This window comes from Gopherus flavomarginatus, chromosome 3 (genome assembly GCF_025201925.1).
Source record: "Gopherus flavomarginatus isolate rGopFla2 chromosome 3, rGopFla2.mat.asm, whole genome shotgun sequence".
NCBI classification, from domain to species: domain Eukaryota; kingdom Metazoa; phylum Chordata; order Testudines; family Testudinidae; genus Gopherus; species Gopherus flavomarginatus.
Window position 1 is genome coordinate 861028 of NC_066619.1, and position 25597 is coordinate 886624.

The 25597-nt window shown below is 51.8% G+C and overlaps 1 protein-coding gene across 2 annotated transcripts in view; it reads right to left on the reverse strand.

The window, feature by feature from the left end:
- Positions 1-15722, reverse strand: part of LOC127046553 (avidin-like) — a 52347-nt gene extending 36625 nt beyond the window's left edge. The window contains exons 1-4 of one of the 2 annotated variants that reach the window (XR_007773113.1): positions 15558-15722; positions 11696-11906; positions 9689-9809; positions 7915-8112 (exon numbers count right to left, since the gene is read on the reverse strand). Coding sequence is in view for 1 of the 2 variants with exons in the window: in XM_050943737.1 (XP_050799694.1) it covers positions 8079-8112; positions 9689-9809; positions 11696-11906; positions 15558-15629 (438 nt within the window). In the remaining variant the exon portion in view is untranslated. Of the gene's footprint in view, positions 1-7786; positions 8113-9688; positions 9810-11695; positions 11907-15557 lie in introns of those variants that run through there. The other variant, XM_050943737.1, reaches the window with a different exon arrangement.
- Between the last annotated feature and the right edge of the window lie 9875 nt (positions 15723-25597).

A 25597-nucleotide genomic window follows, 5' to 3' on the forward strand; every position in this document is an offset into this window, starting at 1 on the left:
CGATACCGACGTTAGACTTACCGGTCTATAATTGCCAGGATCACCTCTAGAGCCCTTTTTAAATATTGGCGTTACATTAGCTAACTTCCAGTCATTGAGTACCGAAGCCGATTTAAAGGACAGGTTACAAATCTTAGTTAATAGTTCCACAACTTTCCTTTTGAGTTCTTTCAGAACTCTTGGGTGAATGCCATCTGGTCCTGGTGACTTGTTAATGTTGAGTTTATCAATTAATTCCAAAACCTCCTCTAGTGACACTTCAATCTGTGACAATTCCTCAGATTTGTCACCTACAAAAGCCGGCTCAGGTTTGGGAATCTCCCTAACATCCTCAGCTGTGAAGACTGAAGCAAAGAATCCATTTAGTTTCTCCGCAATGATTTTATCGTCTTTAAGCACTCCTTTTGTATCTCGATCGTCAAGGGCCCCACTGGTTGTTTAGCAGGCTTCCTGCTTCTGATGTACTTAAAAAACATTTTGTTATTACCTTTGGAGTTTTTGGCTAGCTGTTCTTCAGACTCCTCTTTGGCTTTTCTTATTATACTCTTGCACTTAATTTGGCAGTGTTTATGCTCCTTTCTATTTGCCTCAGTAGGATTTGACTTCCACTTTTTAAAGGAAGTCTTTTTCTCTCTCACTGCTTCTTTTACATGGTTGTTAAGCCACGGTGGCTCTTTTTTAGTTCTTTTACTGTGTTTCTTAATTTGGGGTATGCACTGAAGTTGGGCCTCTATTATGGTATCTTTAAAAAGCACCCATGCAGCTTGCAGGGATTTCACTTTAGTCACTGTACCTTTTAACTTCTGTTTAACTAACCCCCTCATTTTTGTATAATTCCCCCTTTTGAAATTAAATGCCAGTGTTGGGCTGTTGAGATGGTCTTCCCCCCACAGGGATGTTGAATGCTATTGTATTATGGTCACTATTTCCAAGCAGTCCTATTATAGTTACCTCTTGGACCAGCTCACAAGGAGGAGGGCTAGCTCAGTGGTTTGGGCATTGGCCTGCTAAACCCAGGGTTGTGAGTTCAATCCTTGAGGGGGCCATTTGGGGGAACTGGGGTAAAAATCTGGGGATTGGTCCTGCTTTTGAGCAAGGGGTTGGACTAGATGACCTCCTGAGGTCCCTTCCAACCCTAACATTCTATGATTCCACTCAGGATTATATCTAGAGTTGCCTCTCCCCTTGTGAGTTCCCGTACCAGCTGCTCCATGAAGCAGTCATTTAAAGTATCGAGAAATTTTATCTCTGCATTTCATCCTGAAGTGAAATGTTCCCAGTCAATATGGGGATAATTGAAATCCCCCACTATCATTGGGTTCTTAATTTTGATAGCCTCTCTAATTTCCCTTAGCATTTCATTATCACTATAACTGTCCTGGTCAGGTGGTCGATAATAGATCCCTAATGTTATATCTTTATTAGAGCATGAAATTTCTATCCATAGCAATTCTATGGAACAAGTGGATTTGCTTAAGATTTTTACTTCATTTGAATCTACATTTCTTTCACATATAGTGCCACTCCTCCCCCTGCACGACCTGTTCTGTCCTTCCGATATATTTTGTGCCCCAGAATGATTGTGTCCCATGGATTGCTCTCAGTCCACCAGGTTTCTGTGATAGCAATATCCTCCTTTATCACAAGGCACTCTAGTTCACCCAGCTTATTATTTAGACTTCTAGCATTTGTGTACAAGCACTTTAAAAACTTGTCCCTCTTTATTTGTCTGCCCTTTTCTGACGTGCCAGATTTTTTTATGTGACTGTTTAACATCTGATCTGGCCCTTACATTATCCTCTTCCATCCTCTGCTCATGACTATAACCTGGAGATTCTCTATCATCAGACTGTCCCCTAAGAGAAGTCTGTGTCTGATCCACATGCTCCTCTGCAGCACTCGACTTTCCCCCACCTCCTAGTTGAAAAACTGCTGTACAACCTTTTTAATGTTTAGTGCCAGCAGTCTGGTTCCACTTTGGTTTAGGTGGAGCCCATCCCAAAAGTTTCCCCAGTTCCTAATGAACGTAAACCCCTCCTCTCTACACCATCGTCTCATCCACACATTGAGACTCTAAAGCTCTGCCTGCCTACCTGGCCCTGCGCATGGAACTGGGAGCATTTCTGAGAATGCCATCATAGAGGTCCTGGATTTCAGTCTCTTCCCTAGCAGCCTAAATTTAGCTTCTAGGACATCTCTCCTACCCTTCCCTATGTCATTGGTACCTACATGTACCACGACCACCGGCTCCTCCCCAGCACTACACATAAGTCTGTCTAGATGCCTCGAGAGATCCGCAACCTTCGCACCAGGCAGGCAAGTCACCATACGGTTCTCCTGGTCATCACAAACCCAGCTATCTACATTTCTAATGATCGAATCTCCCATTACTAACACCTGCCTTTTCCTAGAAACTGGAGTTTCCACCCCCGGAGAGGTAACCTCAGTGTGAGAGGCAACCCCAGCACCATCTGGAAGGAGGGTCCCAACTATGGGAAGGTTTCCCTCTGCTCCCATTGACTGCTCTGCTTCCCTGGGCCTTTCTTCCTCCTCAACAGCGCAGGGGCTGTCTGACCGGAGGTGGGACAATTCCACAGTGTCCCGGAAAGCCTCATCGACATACCTCTCTGCCTCCCTTAGCTCCTCCAGTTCCGCCACCCTGGCCTCCAAAGTCCGTACGTGGCCAGGAGCTCCTTGCACCGACAGCACACATACGCCACCCACCCACAAGGCAGGTAATCATACATGCTACACTCAGCGCAATAAACTGGATAGCCCCCACTCTGCTGCTGGGCTTCTGCCTGCATTGTCTCCTACTTAATGGAAGGGTTGTTTAAAGCAAGAAGTTTTGAATATAGTTTGGTTTATAGGTTTTAAGGGGACTAAAGGGGCACAGATGGAACTGACAGGGGACCCCCGCTCCCTTCCAAACTCCCTTGCGAAACTCCCTGTTAGCAGCCCCTGGTCTCTTGTGAGCAGCTTTATAAAGCCCTGGCCTGTGTGAATGCCCCGCCCACTGATTAAGGCTCAGCCAATTACCAGAGGCTTCTAGCTTTCAAACCTCCCTTTGAAGCTCACAGCCTCCAACTGCCAGCTACAGCACATGGTCCTCCAACCAACCAACCAAGCAGACTGACACACACAAGCTCAGCACACAGCAAGTAACCCCCAAACACAAACACACACACACTACAGACAGTCACTTACCCCACAGATGCTGTATGTGCTCCTCCTTCACCTGGAGAACTCCCTTGCGAAACTCCATGTTAGCAGCCCCTGTTTGCAAAAGTCTGGCTCACAGAGTCAAGGATTGGAGTGACTTAGCAGGTCACCGATCCAGATAACACCAGGGGAATGTCACCACCCCTACTGACACCTCAATCTGGGACAGTTCCTCAGATTTGTCCCCTGAAAAGAATGGCCCAGGTGTGGGAATCTCCTTCCCATCTGCTGCAGTGAAGACTGATGCAAAAAATTCATTTAACGTTTCTGCAATGGCCTTGTCTTTCTGGCTGAAGGTAGTTGTTGTGATCAAGTTTTGGCCCTTGTAATGCACATGGAGGCCAGATTCCAGAGGAAATCTGAGACCAGTGCAGCTTTGTAGACCCATCATCTGCCTACGACATGGATTAAAGGCTTGATGCTGAAGCTCGCAAGGATCATCCACTGCCACAAAACATGATGCTGAGCAGTAGGCTCCATGTGTCCACTTGGGCAACAAAGTCAGTTTGCCCCAGTTCCTCAACAACGGGCTGCCACAAGGCTGAGTACTCGCACCGACACTTTTCATTGTCTACACGAGCAACATGCCTCCAACGAAGTCATGCAAATTTGCATATGCAGATGATCTTGCCCTGGCAATGCTAGCAGCCACTTTCAAGGACCTCAAGTCCACTTTGAACGGGGACCTAAACACCATGGAGGAATATTTCCAGAAAGGGAGGCTCAAGGCAAATCCTCACAAAACCACAGCACTGCATTCCATATTGATAACAGGAACTCTGCGTGCACCCTGAAAGTGACCTTCTGCGGCAACATTGTGCAACATGACCCCACTCCAACCTATCCCGGAGGGAAGCTGTATCACACACTAACCTTCCATGACCACCTGAAGAAGGTCACTGCCAAGATGAAGACAAGGGTCAGCTTGGTCCAGAAACTGGCAGGCACAAGCTGGGGACCAGTGGCATCAGTGTTACAGATGTCAGCAAGGGCCCTTGTCTACCCCGTAGCCAAGTGCTGTGCACCGGTATGGACCAGAAGTATCCACACTTGACTTATTGGTGTCCAGCTGAACACTGCCATGTGGTGCATCACTGGAACCCTCAAGTCGACCCCAGCACCATCGCTGCCGGTGCTGTCGTGCATTGTGCCCCCACCCATTGGCCACGATGCTGCAACCCTTCAAGAATTCCAGAGGATTGTGGAAAACAAATGTTTTTCCATCCACCAGGACCTTAGCAACCTCCCTCACCATCACTTGAAGTCATGTGAGCCCTTTTGCACCCTCGCATTTAGCCCTCAACAATACAAATGTGACGGGTTGGATCACAGAAACCCCCCTGGGAGCTGTCACTTGGTGTGCCAAGACTACTTCTGCCCCTGCTTTCCCTGCCAGCTCAGGATACCAGCACCCTGTCTTGCTGAGCCAGACACACCCGTCTGCTCCAACACAGACCCAGGGTCTGAACCACATGCCGCAAAGCTGCAGATTTGACTGAAAGCAGTTCACAGAAGTGTTCCTGTCTTTAACACTTAGATGCCCAACTCCCAATGAGGTCTAAACCCAAATAAATCCGTTTTACCCTGTATAAAGCCTTTAAAGGGTAAATTTATAATTGTTCGTCCTCTATAACAGTGGTCTCCAAACTTTTTTGATCACACACCCCTATCAATAAAATTTTTTTGAGCATGCACCCCCTCCTACATCGAAGCAAAAAAAAAAAAAAAAAAAAAAAAGACGCTCAGAATCACACCCGAACTGCCAAAGTGAAAAACAAAACAAGAAAACCAAAATGCTCCTCCTGCTGTGCATCCCCAAGGAGCCTCTTGTGCATCCCACTTTGGAGACTACTGCTCTATAACACTGATAGAGAGGGATGCAAAGCTGTTTTCTCCTCCAAGTATTAATACATACTCTGGGTTAATTAATAAGTAAAAAGTGATTTTATTAACTACAGAAAGTAGGATTTAAGTTGTTCCAAGTAGTAACAGACAGAACAAAGTGAATTACCAAGCAAAATAAAATAAAACATGCACGTCTAAGCCTAATACAGTAATACAATTGAGTACAGATAAAATCTCACCCTCAGAGATGTTTCCGTAAGTTTCTTTCACAGACTGGACGCCTTCCTAATCTGAGCACAATCCTTTCCCCTGGTACTGCCCTTGTTCCAGCTCAAGTGGTAGCTAGGGGATTCCTCATGATGGCTCCTTCTTTTCTTGGTTCCAGCCATTTATATATCTTTTGCATAAGGCGGGAATCCTTTGTCCATCTGGGTTCCCACCCCCTTCTCAATGGAAAGGCCTGGTCTACACTGGGGGGGCGGGGGCGGGGAGATCAATCTAAGATACGCAACTCAGCTATGAGAATAGCGTAGCTGAAGTCAACATATCTTAGACTGAATTAAAATTACTTACTTCACATCCTCACGGCGCTGGATCGACGGCCGCGGCTCCCCCGTCGATTTTGCTTCCGCCTCTCACCAAGCTGGAGTTCAGCAATCGACGGGAGAGCGATTGGGGATCGATTTATCGCATCTACACTACACGCAATAAATCGATCCCCAATAGATCGATCACCTGCAGGTAGTGTAGACGTACCCTTAGACACCAGGTTAAAGATGGAGTCCAGTTCAGGTGATGTGATCACATGTCGCTGCAAGACTTCAATGCCCACTTGCCAGCACACACGTATACAGGAGGACTCACAGGTAAAACAGTGCCATCTACAGTCAATTGGCCTGGTTAATGGGAGCCATCGAGATTCCAAACCACCATTAATGGCCCACACTTTGCATAATTACAATCGGCCCTCAGAGTTATATTTCATATTTCTAGTCCCAGATACAAGAGTGGTACATTTATACAAATAGGATGCTCACATGCAGTAGATTATAAGCTTTGTAATGGTACCTTACAAGAGACCTTTTGCATGAAGCATATTCCAGTTACATTAGCATATTTTCATAAAATCATACCGAGTGCAACGTCACAACAACTTCAACCCTGATGAAACTTGGAAAGCCGAATGGAGTTCACAAGAAGTCACAAATAAACACCTCGTAAAAAACCTGATGCAGAAGATCCCTGGCTTTACTCTCCCACGAAGCTCATTGGAACCCTAACCCGTAGCCGCACAAACCATGGCAGATGCAGCTACTTGCTGCACAAATGGAAAATTAAAGATTCTCCAGTGGGCGACTGGTCACCCAGAACAGACCATGGATCATATGATGACTCAGTGCCCGATTCACAAATACGAATGAGGCACCACAGTGATACACGCCGCTGCTCCTGACGCAGTTATCTCACTTAACCATGTGAATGTAAAATTACAGTTCTTGCTCTACATTTCCATCAGCCATACGAGGACGTGGTGGTGCTCCTTTAGCATTCCCAGTGTCCGCCCCCCCCCCCCCCTACTGTCTGGCAGCTTCCTGTTTCTAATGTAATTAACAAATTTTTTATGTTAGTTTTTGAGTCTTTGGCCAGTTGCTCTTCGTATTGTTTATAGGCCTAATGACACTTTTACACTTGAGTTGATGCTCCTTTCTATTGTTTTCACTAGGATTTGACTTCCAATTTTTAAAGGTACCTTTTGCCTCCAACCACCTCTTTTTCTCCGTTAGCCACGGTGGCTTTTTTTTTGGTCTCTTTACTACTTTTTTATTTTGGGTTTACATTTAATTTGAGCCTCTATTATGGTGTTTAAATAGTTTCCAGACAGTTTGCAGGCATTTCCCTCTTGTGACTGTTCCTTTTCATTTCTGTTTAACTAGCCTTCTCCTTTCTGCATAGTTCCCCTTTCTGAAGTTAAATGCTACAGTGCTGAGCTCCTGCTCCCCAGAGGCTCCCTCCCCCTTTGGATTATTGCTCCAGTGTGTTAACGTGGGCCTGCCCCAGGGACTGACCCCTCCACCCTCTGCACCAGGGCCAGCCACCCCCATGCTCCGTGGGCTGTTCAAATCCCAGGAGATGAGGTCAGGTCCCACTTCAAGGCCTCTCCCTTCCTGCTCTATCACGGGGGGCAGGGTTTCCAACTCCTCCAATCCCATCCAAGCAGCAGTGGGATTTTAGTCGGGGTGGATGGGAACATGTGACTTTGAATCTCCAGAGTTTTAATCCACAGGTTTGCCCATCCCTTTCCCCATGCCGGGTTCCTCTGGAGCGTTACGCCTCCAGTGGAGGGGTTCAAGGGAGAACCACACAGAACTGAGCCCTGTTTTTCCAATGGAAAATGTTCCAAGGTGGGCGGCGCCAGATGCCCAAGAGAAACGAAACCTCGAGCTGAGAGCGAGGGACAGGAACCTCCTGAGCGAAGGGCCATTTAGCAGGAAGGGCGTCTCCTCGGGGCTGTACAGCGGCTGTTGCACTCTCTGTCCCAGGCAATGGGCAGTCAGCAAAGGAGCAAACCAGGGGGATGAACCTGACAAGGGGCGTCCCAGGAAGGGCCTGGCTCATGGGAGAGAAACTAGCACCTGGCAGGGAATCCAGGGAGGGGCAAGTGGGAATCACGGCTCAGCAACAGCTTCAGCCCAAGAGCAATAAAAACACCAGAGACTCATTTGGCTCCCGCGCTAGAACTTTACTGGGAAAAGAACTTAACTGCAGTGTCAGGGGCGCAGGCAGTGACTCTGGGGTGGGGGGTAACCGGAGAGCGAGGGGAGATGGAGATGGAGACAGAGACGTCACCTCTGCAGCCCAGCAAACAGCCCTGACACCGGGCGAGACGCTCTCGAGAGAGCCCAGAACGATTCCAGACGGTGGGAACCAGGAGCCCTGGGGCTGCAGAGTGGGGTAATGGTGCTGCTGGGTCACCGGGCACCATCGTTCCTCACAGATTCACCCACGTTCAATCACTTGATCCGGGTGAAAACGTTTGTGCCCACCCTGCAGGGAAGCGCAGAATTCATAGATTCACAGAACGACAGTCAGAGTAAGGCTACAATTCTGACACGGAGGTCATGGATTCTGTGACTTTCTGTGACCTCTAGGACTTCTTCTGGGGCAGGGATAGAGCAGCTGTCAGCACCAGGGTGTCTGGAGCTGTGGCCAGGGTCGGGGGAGGCACCAGAACTGGCAGCCAACCTTGGGGCTGCTGGAACAGAGGTCCCCAGCCTGCTGGAGCAGCGGCCGCAGTTGGGTCAGCTCCTGTGGGGCTGCAGGAGCAGTGATCAGCCCCTGCTGCAGGAGCAGCTGCAATCCCTAGCAAGCTCTGTTTGTTTCTCTGTTTGTTGCAGGCTTCCATTAATTTTTGTTCATTGCCCGGGACCGGTCCCTGATTTTCCCTAAAAATACCTGGGACAAACTCTTACCCTTAGTCAGAAGGGATCATCAGCTTATCCAGTCTGATCTGTGCAGCACAGGCCAGCCACACTGCCCCCCGCCCTGATCCCAGTAACTCGGGAATGGCTGAAGCATCTTCCAGAAAAGCAGCCGGGTTTGATCTGAAGCCCGTGAGGAGCTGGAGAACCCAGCGCTGCCCTGGGCCCTTTGCTCCAAGGGTTAAACATTTGGGCCTTATTTCTGATGGGAATTTGTCCGGCTTCAGCTTCCATCCTTTGGTTCTTGTCCTGCCTTTCCCTGCGAGACTGAGTAGCCCGCCAGCACCTGGCATTTCCCTCTGTGGTTTGTTCTCACCTGTTATTTGCCCAGCACAGACTATGTGCTCGGTGCTGCCCCAGACAGGGTGGGGGAGGGCGAGGGAGGGCAAAGGGGCAGAAAGTGCATCAGCCTCAGAAGGAGAAAAGACCAAAGAAGGACACCCCCTCCCAGGCCACCTGCCTGAGCACCATGGCCTAGGGAAATGCTTCCTCCAGGCAGCGCCTCAGGGGGGCATCCAGCTGCCCAGCCCAGGGAGGCAGTGTGGCTGTGGGCACCCCGCACTGGCACGGTCTCAGAGCCACCCAGCAGCACCCAGGAGATGGGCAGGGACTCTGGGGGCTGCTCATCCCCGTGGTGCTCTGCAGGGCCACTGAGAGCAGGGACCCGCCAGCAGCCACCCACTCAAAGCTCCCCTTGGTGCCCCGGGAGGTGCCCCCAGGGCAGGCAACCCCCTTCCCCCACCCTCCTCCATATGGGCCTCTCCATAAGGCGGACAGGGCCAAGGGGCACTAGCAGCCCTATGACGAGGAAGGGTTAAGCAGTGTGTGCTGCGCCATGGGGCAACTCGGCCTTTGCTGGGGCCCGGTCCAGGGTAACAGCAGGAAACGGCTTTGCCAAGGTTAGGGTTAGGGTTAAGGTTAAGACACTGGAGGGCGAAGAGTCTCCATGGGTCTCTGACTCTGAGCTGAGAGCCCTGCCCTGTCCCTGCAGGCTGGTTTTCCTACATCTCCAGTGCTAGGAGCCCTTTGACCAGAGCCAGGATCCCAGCCCTGCCCTTGGCACAGAGACGGGGCCAGGCCCTGCAGTCCCAGTTCTGCAGGCGGCTCCTTTGCTCCTGGGCAGCCTGTGCCCAGTCACCCACCTGGTCGCTTTCCAGTCGGCGCCGGGGGATCCGACCTCCTGGCGCAGCAGCCACATGGTCTTCAGACTCTCCTCCCCGTTATCATCCATGAAGCACTGGCCCACAAAGACGGTCACTGAGTCTGCGGGGGAACCGGACAGGCGTGAAAGTCAGTGAGGCCCCTGAGAGACAGACCCAGACCCCAGGGAAGGAGGAGGAGTTGCTTAAAGCGCGACTGGAGTGGAAGGAACCGCTACAGAATAGAACAGAAAGTCACGTTGTAGGTGGAGCTGGCAGCAGCACCTAGAGTTAAGAACGCCTGACGTTTTCCATTATAAGACCCTGTTCTCAGTTGATTATAATTTGCTGCATTTCATAAGAACATAAGAACGGCCGCACTGGCTCAGACCAAAGGTCCATCTAGCCCAGTATCCTGTTTTCCAACAGTGGCCAATGCCAGGTGTCCCAGAGGGAATGAACAGAACAGGGAATCATCAAGTGACCCATCCCCTGTCGCCCATTCCCAGCTTCTGGCAGAGTTCGGCTGAAGTTTCCCATTTCAGGCACCTGCCTCAGGCTGGTGGGGTTTTGGGTTCTTTTACTTTTTATCATAATATGGTTCAGCCATTTCCAAGAACAAAGTTGGGGGAAAAATACGTTAATTTTGCCATGTTAAAAATTGCGTATCACCATCTCAGTGGGAAGTTTGAGTGCCCCACGCTCGAGCTGGTGCTTGACACTTGGCAGCAGGGGAGACTGGCCTTTTGCCACCCCATATTTGGGCAGGTTATGAAAAATCGCCCTCACACATGCTCAGTAGACACTTGTTAGAGTGTGGTAGCTAAGTGCCCCCAGGAGTCCCTGAGCGTGGGGCTGAACAGGACTTTCCCTGCAATTGCCTCTTTGGCCCGGGCACCGGCACTGGGAGTGGAGAACTTGCCTTTCCTGTGCGCTCACTGGCCCCCTGCTTTCCCCAGGCCGGGTGGAGGGACAGAGGGCACAGCCTGTCTGCAGTGCAGAGGGGTGAAGAGATGCAGGACAGGTCAGAGTTGGGTGGAGGAGGCAAAGGGATAGGGAGGGCAGATAAGGATGGGGCAGGCCAGGGAAAGGGGGGGGGGAAGAAGCGGGGGGATAGGGATGGGGGAGGGGCAGAAGGGAATGGGGAAGACTAATGGGATGGGGCTGAAGGCAGGGGCTGAATGGAAGTTCCTGCCTCAGGTTCCCCTGCTTCCTCCTCCGTCCCCACCCCTCAGTCTGCTCTGGTTTGCACTCCCTCCTTCAGGCTCCTCCTCCACCCCTGTGTCTCACAGCCCCCGCGGCTGCAGGGGGACATGCTCCTGCTTCCCCCAGCCCCTGACCGCTGCTGCGGAGCCCCCCAGTAATGGTCCCCAGCGCGTCCTGCTGAGTGAGGCCTCACAGCCAGCCTGGGGAGGCCGACAAGTGCCCTGTGCACACGGGATGGCTGAGCGCTGAGCCAGGGCTGGGTCTGTCCAGCGCCTAGCGCCACAGAGTCCTTGGCACTACCTACTACAGACAGTGACTAACAGTTCACAGCAACACTGGGGCTGAAAAGCGCAGAGCTCTCCAGTGCCCCCAACAGGCTGCCACGGACAAGCCAAGGTGGAGCTCGCGGTGCCCCCCAGCGCCTCTCGTCCCCAGAGCACTTGCTAAGCTGGCGAGGTGGGCAGGTGGAGAGGTGATGGGTGAGCTGCCCAGGAGCCCTCGGTGAGTCCCAGGCAGAGCCCAGGATGGACCCCAGGGCTTCGGAGACAGCTCAGGGTGAGCAATGGGCCGGGCGGGGGGCGAGGCTGGGCCCCAGCCTTTTGGTTTGAGGTTGTTACATTTGTATCTCGTTTCCGGTCTGTTCAGTTCTGGCTCAGAGCACCGGCACTGGCCAGCGTTGAGCATTAAGGGGCCAGAAGAGCAGAGGATGGTGCAGAGCCTGGGCGGGGAGTGTTTCAGCCTGGTTAGCACTGAATTCCCCTCTGTTCCCCTCCACCCTGGGCACCGAACCCTCGGGCCACGTACTTGAGAAAGTCCAGCTCACGGTGAAGCCAAAGGTCGGCTGCTTCCTCTGGCTCTTGCTGTTCTGGGACCCCTTCAGGGGTGACACCAGGATGCGTTTGTTGGTGGCCGTCACTGCTGTCAAGTATGAACCAGTGAATCCCCCTTCGGCGTTCACGGCAGAGATGGTCATGTTAGAGCCCAGCTCATTCCTCCACGATCCAGACAGGACACACTGAAAGAGGGACACAGTCAGCAGGATGGGTCCCCCCGCAGTGCTGCAGGGTCAGACACTCCCCCAGGCCAGGAACGCGGGAACCAGACCCACAAACCAGGAGAGGAACAGAGCAGGGTCTGTGATCGAATTCCCATGACCCAGAGGGAAGCCTCTTTCTCTGCCCCAAACCTGCAGAGAATGGCTGGCTCAGGGGTTCGATCCCTCCTGTGCTGTGTTTTTCTCTTCGTGCACTGACTCCAGCTGTCCCCATTCCCCACAGGAACACTCGGCCCCTTTCCAAACCCTGCTCAGCTGTTGGCCTCAGCGAGATCTTATGGCATGAGGTCCATGTCTTAATCACATGCTATTGTCCCACAGGCCCTATCTCATTCAGTGCTCAGTACAGACCGGCTCTGGGGCTGTGCAGGGAATGAGCCGTAGGACCTCTGCCTCCTTTGTTGCAGAAGCTGGAAGGTGCGGAGTGACTGAGGCAGGGGACTGCAGGAAGAGAGAGGACAGTCTCATGGTGAAGACAGCTGAATGCTGCCCCGGGGCTGAGATTCTGTCCCTGCCTCTGCCACACGGGTCCTATGTGATGCTGGGCAAGTCACCTGCACCAGCCTTGTCACCGAGAGCCCCGGTGCGCTCCTCATTTTCTGGGTGCCTGACTCGAGATGACGTGGGTGAGATTCGCAGAAGGGTGAGGCCCCCACTGCTGCTGTCAGTGGGAGCTGGGCTTCAAGCTTGGAAAGTGCTCTCAAGCACCAAGTTCTCTGACAAACCAGACCCTCGGCCTCACAAATGGGACATCCAAAATTAGCCAGCACTTGTGACGGATCTGGCCTTGACCTCGGCATCCCCGTCACTCACCTGTAAAACAGGGACACTTCATAGTCATGGATTTAGGGGCAGAAGGGCCCTGCCGATCATCTGTGTCACTGCTGGCTGCGCCAGAGCAGAGCTCTGAGGAAGACACCCGGTCTTGACTTTAAAACTCCATGACATCCCTGGGTCAGTTGTTAATTCCCCTCCTGGTTAAAATTTACACCTTGTTCTGCCTTTGGCTGCTAGAGCAAGTTGCTGGCTGCTTCCAAAAATCTCTGCGCCACGTAGGGACTTGTGTTCCATGTTCCAGTCACTGCTGAGCCCTCTCTGGGATAAACTAAATAGCTTCAGCTGCTTTCTCTCACCAGAAGGCAGATGTTCTAGGCAGATCATTCTCCTCCCTCTCTTCAGAGCCCTTCCCAAGAGTTTCTATGAACATAAACTCATGAATAGTTAAAAGCAGCACTGAGTCCTGTGGCACCTTATAGACTAACAGACGTATTGGAGCCTGAGCTTTCTTGGATGAACACCCACTTTGTCAGATGCATGTCATGCTCCAACACGTCTGTTAGTCTATAAGGTGCCACAGGACTCTCTGCTGCTTTTACAGATCCAGACTAACACGACTACCCCTCTGATACCTGACATCATGAATACTGTAACCCACTAAAATGCTCCAGCAAGAGCTACCTAGAGAAGCCCAGGAGGAAATGAACAGCTCTGTGTTCAGTGCAGGCTTTAAACGGTGTATGCCTGAATAACGAGCAGAAAAGCAAATATTGCATAACAAGGCATTGAATGAGTGCACTGGCTGAGGCCTCAGCGAATGCCTGTATGCACTGACGGAGCTGTCTGTGACTGTGGAATTAGAGACTGTAGCATGGGGCTGATGTACAAAGCAGCTGAAGTAAGGCTGTCTGGGCAACCTGGTAGTTCCTGATTTCTGAGTGCCTGACTTTTTCTTACCATTCTCTTAACCCTGGGTTTTTTGGAGGTTATATAAGTCACTGGGAAGCCCTCCCGAGGAGCCTGGCTTCTGGTCTGGCCATCCCACCTCAAAGCAGACACTGCAGGAGTCGAGGGGTTTGCAAAGGGGTGACAAGGGTGGGTAGAGATGTACCAGGGGAGACAGAGAGGAGACACATAAGAGCTAACGTAACAGAGGGACACATGACCGTGGAGGTTCTCAGGTGCTGCTGCTCACTCTCAGAACATGGGAACATTAAATAAAACTGAAAAGCAGCACATTTAAAACTGATCCAAAGGAAATACGTTCTCATACTATCCACAGTCTGTGGAACTCCCTGCCACATGATTTCATCAAGGCCAAAAGCTTAGCACTGTCCAGAAAAGGCTCACACATTTCTGTGGTGAATGAAACCAGACTGAAATAGAACAGTAACGATTAAAACAAATACAAGTTTTGGGAGGGCTCTGACCCCTCCTGCTTCAGGGCAGGAGTGCACTCCTGACTGCTGGGTTCAGGCAGAAGCTCTTCTGGGGCACATTAATCCCATCACTGCCTCCTCCGTGCTTCCTCACACCTTCCTCTGAAGGAGCAGGTATTGGCTAGGTTTGGAGATGAGAAACTGAATTAATTGGCTCCATGGGTGAATCCAGGCTGGGAATTCCCACATGCCCAATTTTCCCTGCTCTATCCACGCAAAGGCACGGCCATGGGACCCTAGTGCCAAACAGCTGGGGGGTGACCAGCAGCCAGAAAAAGGGGTGTCACGCTATCAAATCAAAGGGAATCTTGTGTCCCAGTGCTGAAGATTGGGAGCTTTGCAGAGCTGAGCCTGCTGCATCTGGCCCCCTCACACTGGGCATCGTGCTTGGCCAGCTGTGTCTGCTCACTGGGACACGGCTCCCCCAGCTGGCTCTGTTTTTAGGGCACCCCAGCACCACATTGCCCATTGTCACACATTCATAGGGGGCATTTTCTGCCTCCTTCGCCCACCCACTGCGACATTCTGCTCCTGGCTCCATCATCCGCCAGGCGCCCCAGGAGTTCTTTACTGTCACAATAACATCACAAACCCCGGAGCCATTCCTGCCCCTGCCCTTTGTGGGAGGTGGAATCTCCGGATGGGACGTGCAGCGGCTCAGCCCAAACGCTGCTGTAAGAGACGCTGCTGCTTTCCCCTGAGAGTAAAATCCCTGCAGGGGGGCAGTCCCTCTCCCCCTCGCCTCCCCAGGACTCATTTCAGTGCCTGCCACCACTGACGCTCGCCCTGGGCTGTCATGCCATCCTCCCTAAGCAAGAGCCCCCTGCCCAGCCCAGAGCCCCTCACCCTGCCCCAGCCTGAGACACCCCAGAGCCAGCGCCCAGCCCCCTCGGCCCCTCGCCCTGCCCAGCCTGAGACACCCCAGAGCCAGCACCCAGCCCCCTCGGCCCCTTGCCCTGCCCCGCCCCAACCTGAGACACCCCAGAGCCAGCGCCCAGCCCCCTCGGCCCCTCACCCTGCCCCGGCCTGAGACACCCCAGAGCCAGCGCCCAGCCCCCTCGGCCCCTCACCCTGCCCAGCCTGAGACACCCCAGAGCCAGCGCCCAGCCCCCTCGGCCCCTCACCCTGCCCCAGCCAGAGACACCCCAGAGCCAGCGCCCCGCCCCCTTGGCCCCTCACCTGCCCAGCCTGAGACACCCCAGAGCCAGCACCCAGCCCCCTCTGCCTCTCATCCTGCCCAGCCTGAGACACCCCAGAGCCAACGCCCAGCCCCCTCGGCCCCTCACCCTGCCCCAGCCTGAGACATCCCAGAGCCAGCACCCAGCCCCCTCGGCCCCCCGCCCTGCCCAGCCTGAGACACCCCAGAGCCAGCGCCCAGCCCCTCTCCCCCCCGTACCTTTTTATCTGCAGAGGCCCCGAGGGTCACCAGAGGCAGGGCGAGGAGCAGGGAGAAGACGACTTTCCCCATCGTCTCTGGGAGTGGCAGATGCCAGCTGAGTCTTCCGGAGGCTCATGTCTGGGGCTCCTGATCAGGCTCCTATTTGTAGCTCCAGGGAGCTCCCTCATTGGCAGTGCCAGCTATTGAGCAACCGCTGGCTTTTGAAAGTTATTTTTCCTGCAGCGGGAACCGAACTTCCCAGAAGTGTTTGCCAGTGGCTGGCCAGGTGCCACCTGCCCTGCGGGGGGGGGGGGGGGGAAGCGTTTGGCTGCTCGCTGGACAAGCCCACGTAGGCCAGGTGGGGCCGGGGGTTGACGTGAGCGCAGCTCGGAGTGGGCCGTGCTGGCCGGAGGGCACCGCTCCCTGCCCGGGGGGGGCCCAGCTGGGCTCTGCAGAGAGGAGCGCTAGGGGCGGAGGGTCCCACAGGGGAGCTCCTGGCCTGGAGACAGGCTCCATGGGGCAGAGGAGCTTCAGTCTGAGGGCTGCTCTCAACTTGGCACCACACTGAGGTCACTGGCTCCAGGCACAAGAAACTCTGGGAATCCCAGCGGGCTGGAGAGAGCATCTCTGTCCAGCAGCTTTGGGCTCCTTTGAACTTTCAGCTCCAAGTCAGACTGGGCCCAAACCCTGTAACCCAAACGCCAGGAGACCACATCTCCCATCCTGAGCCCCCACGTGCCAGGTCTCCCACCTGAGCCTCCTGCAGCCTGAGCCCCAAACCTGAGTCCTTCCCAGCCTAAGCCCCCCGTGCCCCGGTTTCTCCTGTCTCCAATCCTGCCATGGGCAGCAGGCTGCTTGGAAAGGCCCTGGCCAAGCCCTGGGGGCCTTTCTGCCCTGGCTCTGGGAGGTGCCAGCCCATATTTGCCCCCTTGTTGTTTCAGGGGCAGCACCTGCTGTTATTACTCTCAAGCCGAAGGTCGAGGTGACCCCCCAGGGCTGGGCTCTGGCCCTGCTGCCTGGGCAGCGTCCTGGTGCCGTGCTGCCTTGCGGTACTGGGACTGGCCCTGCCTCTGGAGGGCACTTTTACTGCAAACCCAGCTGAGCTGGCCAGTATGTGCAGCCCACGAACCTCAGCTCCCTCCCGCCTCTCCCTGCCCCAGCCCTGGCCAGGAACAAGGCCTGCCCCCTCCACACAGGCAGAGCCTCCTGCTGCCTCTGCCCCCCTCAGCACCTCCTACAGGCAGCTTGGCCTGGCGCAGCCCCCCGGGTGTGAGCAGCTTCCCCAGGAGGAAACAGGGCAGGGGACCACACACACTTTCGAAACACCCCGACTGCACAATCACAGGAACTGGGCAGTGAGCGAGCCTGGCACAGCCACGCCATCCCAGCACCTGGAGGAAGGGGCCCTGCCACACGCCTTGCAGAGAAATAGAGATGGTAAATCATGTGTGTAGGGAGACTGTCTGCGACAGGGAGGGGCTGGAGGAGGCTTTGCTGGTGCCAGCTGGAGACGATGGGAGCATGGAGGGGGCATCGCTACACCTTTACTTCTCCCACCCAGCCAAGCTTGCACCCCCCCAAGAGCTCCTGGCTGTGCTACGGGGAGGGCTCAGAGAGAGACATCCCAGCTCAACTGAAAGGTTTTGAGTGATGGAAACTCCAGTCCCAGCCTCCTCCTCTTCTGCATCCGTGCCCAATCCCTGCCCCAAGCCAGGGCCTCCCTCAGCCAGGGCCATAGCCAGGGCCGGCGAGCTGGGCAGCTGGCCAGGGCACAGAGTCGCAGAGTGGAGAAATGCTGAAAAAAACCAGCAGAAGGCGCAAATGTGTCTAGTTACAGCTCTGCCAGCAGCATCTGCCGAACCCACTTGAGCTTTCAGTCAACCATGTTCCTGGTCCCCTCAGCTTCAAACATCAGAACGGTCAGATTGGGTCAGAGCAAAGGTCCATCTTGCTCAGTGTCCTGTCTGCCGACAGCGGCCAATGCCAGGTGCCCCAGAGGGAATGAATAGAACAGGGAATCACCAAGTGATTCATCCCCAGTCACCCATTCCCAGCTCCAGGCAAACAGAGGCTAGGGACACCATCCCTATCCATCCTGACTAATAGCCATTCATGGACCTGTCCTCCATGAACTTATCTAGTTCTTTTTTGAACTTTGTTACATTCTTGGCCTTCACAACATCCTCTGGCAAGGAGTTCCACAGGTTGACTGTGCGTTGTTTATTTTAAATCTGCTGACTATTAATTCCATTTGGTGACCCCCTAGTAGTTGTGTTATGAGCAGGAGTAAGTAACACTTCCTTATTGACTTTTGCCACACCAGTCATGATTTTATAGACCATATAGTCTTATGTTCTTATCTGCCAAACCCCCTGAAGCCTCTGGTCAACCATGTTCCTGGTTCCCTCAGGTTTGCAAACAGCATTATTGAGATCTGTGGGGCTGGCCCCTGCGCTATGATATGACACTGATATGTTTGGCAGGTGGGTCATAACTGGCTGTTTCTCAGGAACTGGCTGACATATTGCTGAGAAAAAACAACAAGGAGCCCTTGTGGCACCTTAGAGGTGAATAAATTGATTTGGGTATAAGCTTTCGTGGACTAAAACCCACTTTATCAGATGCACGGAATGAAAAATACAGTACGCAGGTATAAATATACAGCACATGAAAAGATGGCACTTGCCTTACCAAGTGTGGGGGTCAATGCTACCGAGGCCAATTCAGTCAGGGTGGATGTGGCCCATGCCCAAAAGCTGACAAGAACACATGAGTATCAACAGGGGGAAATTACTTTTTGTAGTGACCCAGCCACTCCCAGTCTTTATTCAGGCCTAATTTGATGGTGCCAAGTTTGCAAATTAATTCCACTTCTGTTTCTCGTTGAAATCTGTTTTTGAAGTTTTTTGGTTGAAGAATTGCCACTCTTAAATCTGTTATTGAGTGTCCAGGGAGATTGAAGTGCTCTCCTACTGGTTTTTGAATGTTACAATTCTTGATGTCTGATTTATGTCCATTTCTTCTTTTGCATAGAGAGTACATAGCAGTAAAGAATGAAGAATAAGCCTAGAACATAATGCAGTTGAGATCCCAATGCAGAAAAGTAATTTTTCTTTAAGGTTTTATAGTATCTATAACCCATGTGGGAAATTAGAAAGTTCAGTGCAACAAAAAATAGGGAAGATCCTAAAAGACCATATATTGTATGTGGTGATCTAAATAGTCATAACAACTTGTGGGGAAGTAAAACAACTGATAAAATGGTACCGGGCATCAAAGGGGCAGCCTTGTTAGTCTGTGTCCACAAAAACAATGAGGAGTCTGGTGGCACCTTAAAGACTAACAGATTTATTTGAGCATAAGCTTTTGTGAATTAAAAAACCCACTTCTTCAGATACATGGAGTGAAAATGACAGATACAGGCGTAAATATACACTGGCACATAAAGAGAAGGGAGTTACCTTACCAGTAGAGAAGGAATGCTGAAGGCCAATTCACTCAGGGTGGATGTGGTCCACTCCCAATAACTGATGAAGAGGTGTCAGCACCAAGAGAGGGAAAATTGCTTTTGTAGTGAGCCAGCCACTCCCAGTCCCTATTCAAGCCCAAATTGATGGTGTTATATTTGCAAATTAATTCCAGTTCAGCACTTTCTCTTTGACGTCTGTTTTTGTTGTTAAAGGATGGCTACTTTTAAATCTGCTATAGAACGTCCAGGGAGATTGGAGTGTTCTCTACTGGCTTTTGTATGTTACCATTCCTGATGTCTGATTTGTGTCCATTTATTCTTTTACATAGAGACTGTCCAGTTTGGCCAATGTACATGGCAGAGGGGCATTGCTGGCACATGATGGCATATATCACATTGGTAGATGTGCAGGTGAACGAGCCCCTGATGGCGTGGCTGATGTGATTAGATCCTATGATGGTGTCACTTGAATAGATATGTGGACAGAGCTGGCATCGGGCTTTATTGCAAGGATAGGTTCCTGGGTTAGTGTTTATGTTGTATGGTGTGCGGTTGCTGGTGAGTATTTGCTTCAGGTTCAGGGGCTGTCTATAAGCGAGGACTGGCCTGTCTCCCAAGGTCTGTGAGAGTGAGGGATTGTTTTCCAGGATAAGTTGTAGATCGTTGATGATGTGCTGGAGAGGTTTTAGCTGGGGGCTGTATGTGATGGCCAGTGATGTTCTGTTATTTTCCTTGTTGGGCCTGTCCTGCAGTAGATGACTTCTGGGTAACTGTCTTGCTCTGTCAATCTGTTTCCTCATTTCCCCAGGTGAGTATTGTAGTTTTAAGAAAGCTTGATTGAGATCTTCTAAGTGTTTGTCTCTGTCTGAGGGATTGGAGCAAATGCAGTTGTATCCTAGGGCTTGGCTGTAGACAATGGATTGTGTGATGTGTCCTGCATGGAAGCTGGAGGCATGTAGGTAAGTATAGTGGCCAGTAGGTTCCTCATATAGGGTGGTGTTTATGTGATCATCACTTATTTACACTGTAGTGTCCAGGATCTCTTGTGTGGACTGGTCCAGGCTGAGGTTGATGGTGCGGTGAAAATTGTTGAAATCATGGTGGAATTCCTCAAGAGCTTTTTTCCCATGGGTCCAGATGAAGATGATGTCATCAATGTAGCGCAAGTAGAGTAGGGGTGTAAGGGGACGAGAGCTGAGGAAGCGTTGTTCTACGTCAGCCATAAAGATGTTGGCATACTGTGGGGCCATGCGGGAACCCATAGCAGTGCCGCTGACTTGAAGGTATATATTGTTCCCAAATGTGAAATAGTTGCGGATGAGGACAAAGTCAGAAAGTTCAGCCACCAGATTTGCTGTGATATTATCAGGGATGCTGTTCCTGATGGTTTGTAGTCCATCTTTGTGTGGAATAATGGTGTAAAGGACTTCTACATCCACAGTGGCCAGGATGGTGTTTTCTGGAAGATCACCAATGGATTGGTATTCACCCATGAAAGCTCATGCTCCAATATGTCTGTTAGTCTATAAGGTGCCACAGGACTCTTGTTGCTTTTTCCAGATCCAGACTAACATGGCTACCCCTCTGATACTTGACACAATGGATTGTAGTTTTCTCAAGAAGTCACTGGTGTCTCAAAGATAGCTGGGAGTGCTGGGAGTGTATGGCCTGAGGAGAGAGTCTACATAGCCAAGCAATCCTGCTGTCAGGGTGCTAATGCCTCAAATGATGTGGTGTCCAGGATTCCCAGGTGTATGGATCTTGGGTAGCAGATAGAATACCCCTGCTTGGGACTCTAGGAGTGTGTCAGTGTAGATTTGTTCCTGTGCTTCTTCAGGGAGTTTCTTGAGAAGATAGTGCACTCTCTTTTGGTAACCCTCAGTGGTATCAGAGGGCAATGGCCTGTAGAATGTGGTGTCAGACAGTTGTCTAGCAGCCTCTCGTTTATACTCCGACTAATTCATGAAGACAGCTTCTCCTTTGTCAGCCTTTTTTATTATGATGTCAGAGTGTCACGGACTCACATATCGTGCCCACTCTTGGCCCCGTGTGGTCTGTGGGGGGTGCCCCTTTCAGTGCGACAGCCCTTCTCCCGGGGTCCACTCTCTCTCAGGGCCAGGCCCCTCCACCTCCCAGAGCCGCACCTCTCCGAGCCTTAGCACACCTGTTTCTCGCTGTGGGCCCCCTCAGGGAGTCCCCTCGCTCTGGACCCCCCGGGCCTCCTCACTCCTGAAGGGGCTGATGCCCCCTGTTCTCTAGACCGGAGCGACTGTCAGCCAGCATAAAACAGGAGGGTTTATTGAGAGTTGAACACAGCACAGGAAACTCTCAGGGCCTCAGCACAGCAAGTTGTCATGGGATAAAAGGGAAGGTCCTTTCATGGACTGAGAACTGGTTAAAAGACAGGGAACAATGGGTAGGAATAAATGGTAAATTCTCAGAATGGAGAGGGGTAACTAGTGGTGTACCCCAAGGGTCTGTCCTAGGACCAATCCTATGCAACTTATTCATAAATGATCTGGAGAAAGGGATAAACAGTGAGGTGGAACTGCTCAAGATAGTTAAAAACAAAGCAGACTGTGAAGAATTTCAAAAAGATCTCACACAACTAAGTGACTGGGCAACAAAATGGCAAATGAAATTTAATGTGGATAAATGTAAAGCAATGCACATTGGAAAAAATAACCCCAACTATACATACAATATGATGGGGGCTAATTTAGCTATAAGGAGTCAGGAAAAAGATCTTGGAGTCATCATGGATAGTTCTCTGAAGACGACCAGGCAGTGCGCAGAGGCGGTCAAAAGAGCAAACACGATGTTAGGAATATTAAAAAGGGGATAGAGAATAAGACTGAGAATATATTATTGCCCTTATAGAAATCCATGGTACGCCCACATCTTGAATACTGTGTACAGATGTGGTCTCTTCATCTCAAAAAAGATATTCTAAGCACTAGAAAAGGTTCAGAAAAGGGCAACTAATATGATTAGGGGTTTGGAGAGGTCCCATATGAGAAGAGATTAAAGAGACTACGACTTCTCAGCTTGGAAAAGAGGATACTAAGGGGGGATTGTCATAACCTATTCCCAGATTTGGACCTTAGCGTCCAAAATATGGGGGTTAGCATGAAAACCTCCAAGCTTAGTTACCAGCTTGGACCTGGTAAAGCTGCCACCACCCAAAAAATTAGAGTGTTTTGGGGCACTCTGGTCCACCCAACAACCTTCCCTGGGGACCCCAAGACCCAAATTCCTTGAGTATCACAACAAAGGGGAATAAACCATTTCCCTTCCCTTCTCACTTCCAGGTGTTCCCCCCCCCACCCCGGTTCCTGGAGAGATACACAGAAGCAAGCTCCGTGAATCTAAACAGAGGGACTCCACCCTCTCTATTTCCAGTCCTGGAAACACAAGGAGAGAGAGCCAATCTCTCCCCCACCCCCCTCCTTCACCCAGAGGGAACGCAAAGTCAGGCTAGTAAATCTAACACACACAGATTTCCCCCTGACTTCTTCCTCCCACCAATTCCCTGGTGAGCACAGACTCAATTCCCTGGAGTTCCCCACTAAAGAAAAACTCCAACAGGTCTTAAAAGAAAGCTTTATGTAAAAAGAAAGAAAAAGTACATAAAAATGGTCTCTTTGTATTAAGGTGACAAATACAGGGTCAATTGCTTAAAAGAAATATGAATAAACAGCCTTATTCAAAAAGAATACAATTCAAAACATTCCAGCAACTACACACATGTAAATACAAAAGAAAACCATATAAACCTTACTGCCTTATTATATTTGTACTTACAACTTGGAAACAGAAGATTAGAAAGCAAGAGACAGAAATCCTTCCCATAGCCGAGAGGGACAGATACAAGACAGAACAAAGGACTCCCACACAAACTTCCCTCCACCCAGATTTGAAAAAGTCTTGTTTCCTGGTTGGTCCTCTGGTCAGGTGTTTCAGGTTACTTCTTTCCAGGTGTAAGAGACATTAACCCTTAGCTATCTGTTTATGACAGGGATATGACAGAGGTTTATAAAATCATGAGTGATTTGGAGAAAGTGAAAAAGGAAAAATTATTTACTTGTTCCCATAAGATAAGAACTAGGGGCCACCAAATGAAATCAATGGGCAGCACGTTTAAAACAAATAAAAGGAAGTTGTTCTTCACGCAGCACACAGTCAACTTGTGGAACTCCTTGCCTGAGGAGGTTATGAAAGCTAGGATTATAACAGGGTTTAAAAGAGACCTAGATAAATTCATGGAGGTTAAGTCCATGAATGGCTATTAGCCAGGATGGGTAAGGAATGGTGTCCCTAGCCTCTGTTTGTCAGAGGATGGAGATGGATGGCAGGACAGAGATCACTTGATCATTGCCTGTTAGGTTCACTCCCTCTGGGGCACCTGGCATTGGCCACTGTCGGTAGAGACCAGAGCAGACTCCATGAGGAGTTGTTTCAGGCGAATGTCCCTCTCCTTTCTACTGTGAGGCGTAAAGGCCTTGCAGATCTTGCACTTACCCGCCTGATGGGCTACTCCCAGACATCGAAGACAGGAGTTGTGGGGGACACCCATGGGCATAGGCTCACTGAAGGAGCTACAGGGTTTGAGGCCCTGTCCCAGAGCACTGCAGGGATTTAGGGATTAGTGGAGCACTTGCAAGCAAGAGACCACTGTTCTGACACCCATCACAGGTGATAAGAAGGAACTGAAGGGGGCTCGGGCCGGCCAGGACTTATATAGATCACCATTTTGGCACCACTCCAGGCAGGACCGGCGCTAGGGTTTTGAGCGCCCTAGGTGGACGGCAATTTCGCCGCCCCGCACGTTGGTCCCGCGGTTCCAGTGGAGCTGCTGCAGTCGTGTCTAAGGGAGGTCCACTGGAGTTGCACGAGCAGCCGACCGTCCGCAGGCACGACTGCGGCAGCTCCACGGGAGCTGTCTGCCGCCCCCTCCAGACACCCTGGACTGCCGGCTGCCGCAGCGGCACCCTGACCCAGGGTCAGTGCGCCTCCGCGGCAGCTGGCAGCCCGGGGTTTCCCTGGGCCAGGGGACCCCTGCCCCTGGGCTGCCGGCTGCCACAGCGGCGCCCTGACCCGGGGGACCCACTGGGCTGCCGGCTGTCGCGGAGACGCTCTGACCCGGGGGACCCACTGGGCTGCCGGCTGTCGCGGAGACGCCCTGACCCGGGGGACCCCCTGGGCTGCTGGCTGCCGCGGAGACGCCCTGACCCGGGGTACTCTCTGGACTGCCGGCTGCCGCGGTGGCGCCCTGACGCGGGGGACCCCCTGGGCTGCCGGCTGCCCCGGCGGCGCCCTGACCCGGGGAACCCCCTGGGCTGTGGGCTGCCGCCGGCAGCTCAGACTCCCTTCTCTGTCCCAGCAGCAGAGGCTGCTCAACCATTTAAAAAAAATGTGGGGGCGCTTTTTGGCGCCCTCAAATCTCGGCGCCCTAGGCAACCGCCTAGTCCACCTAAATGGTTGCACCGGCCCTGACTCCAGGGGGCTCCTCAGCCAGCCTGACAGGTAGCTGCTAGGGAAAAGTTTTCAACATCCGTGCATGTGGCATGCGCACACACCTAGCTGGAATAGCTATGAAGAAGCACTTGAAGAAGAACCAGTGTTGTGGCCCCATGAGGCATGCAGGAGTTTAGATAGTTCAGTGCCCTTTTTCCTCTGTAGAGAAGCGAAGTGTGTGTTGTAAATGGCTTGTCTAGTTTTTGTAAAGTCCAGCCACAAGGAAGCTTGTGTGGAAGGTTGGTTTTTTCACACGAGTTTAGAGAGCTCATTCTTGATCTTCTCCTGTTGGCTGTATAGGATGTTGACCAGGTGGTTCCGCAGTTTCTTGGAGAGTGTGTGGCACAATCTCTCACCATAGTCTGATGCTGAGAAAGATGCTCCCCAAACTCCTCTGAGGGAAAGCTCATGGAGGTAGCATCCCAGCTGCCATGGCCTGCAGTTAATATTGCTGCCCGTTATTAACCCACCCCTCGTGCCCCAGCCCTCGGCAGGCAGGTAGCACCCCCTGCCCCTTTCCAGAGAAGACAGCAGAGTGCTTACACAAGGTCACGCCAGGAGAGGCTGGGAACCCCACAAAGGAACGGGTCCAGTTAAATGGTATGTGCTAGCCAATGCAACCACTTGTCCCCATTGTCAGAGCCAGGAATAAGAACCCAGGAATCCTGCTCTGTCTCACAAATAGTTGTGTAACTCACTGGCCTAGCACATGCTGTCTCCCCCTCGTCACCAGGCTAACCAGCATTGAGAAGAACAGAGAGCTGCCACCAGCTGTCATAGCTATTGCTGGAGTGGAAAAGGTTCGTGCTGCGAATCTGAAGGCCTTGGATTCGCACTCTGCTGGTGCCCCCACTGGGGGGGTGCGAGGAATAGTCATCAGATGTTTGAGGACAGGACATTCAGATCAACAGCACAGGCCTCACCATTAGATAAATAACCTCTGGCAGTCCTGAGGGGGTGATTTTATATTGCAGAACACAGCGTGCAGCAGTGAGTTTGCAGGCTGTGTTAATATTCAGTTTACTGTTTCATTTTGGTATTTGCATTTGATTTAAAGGAAGCTGCCCTTTAA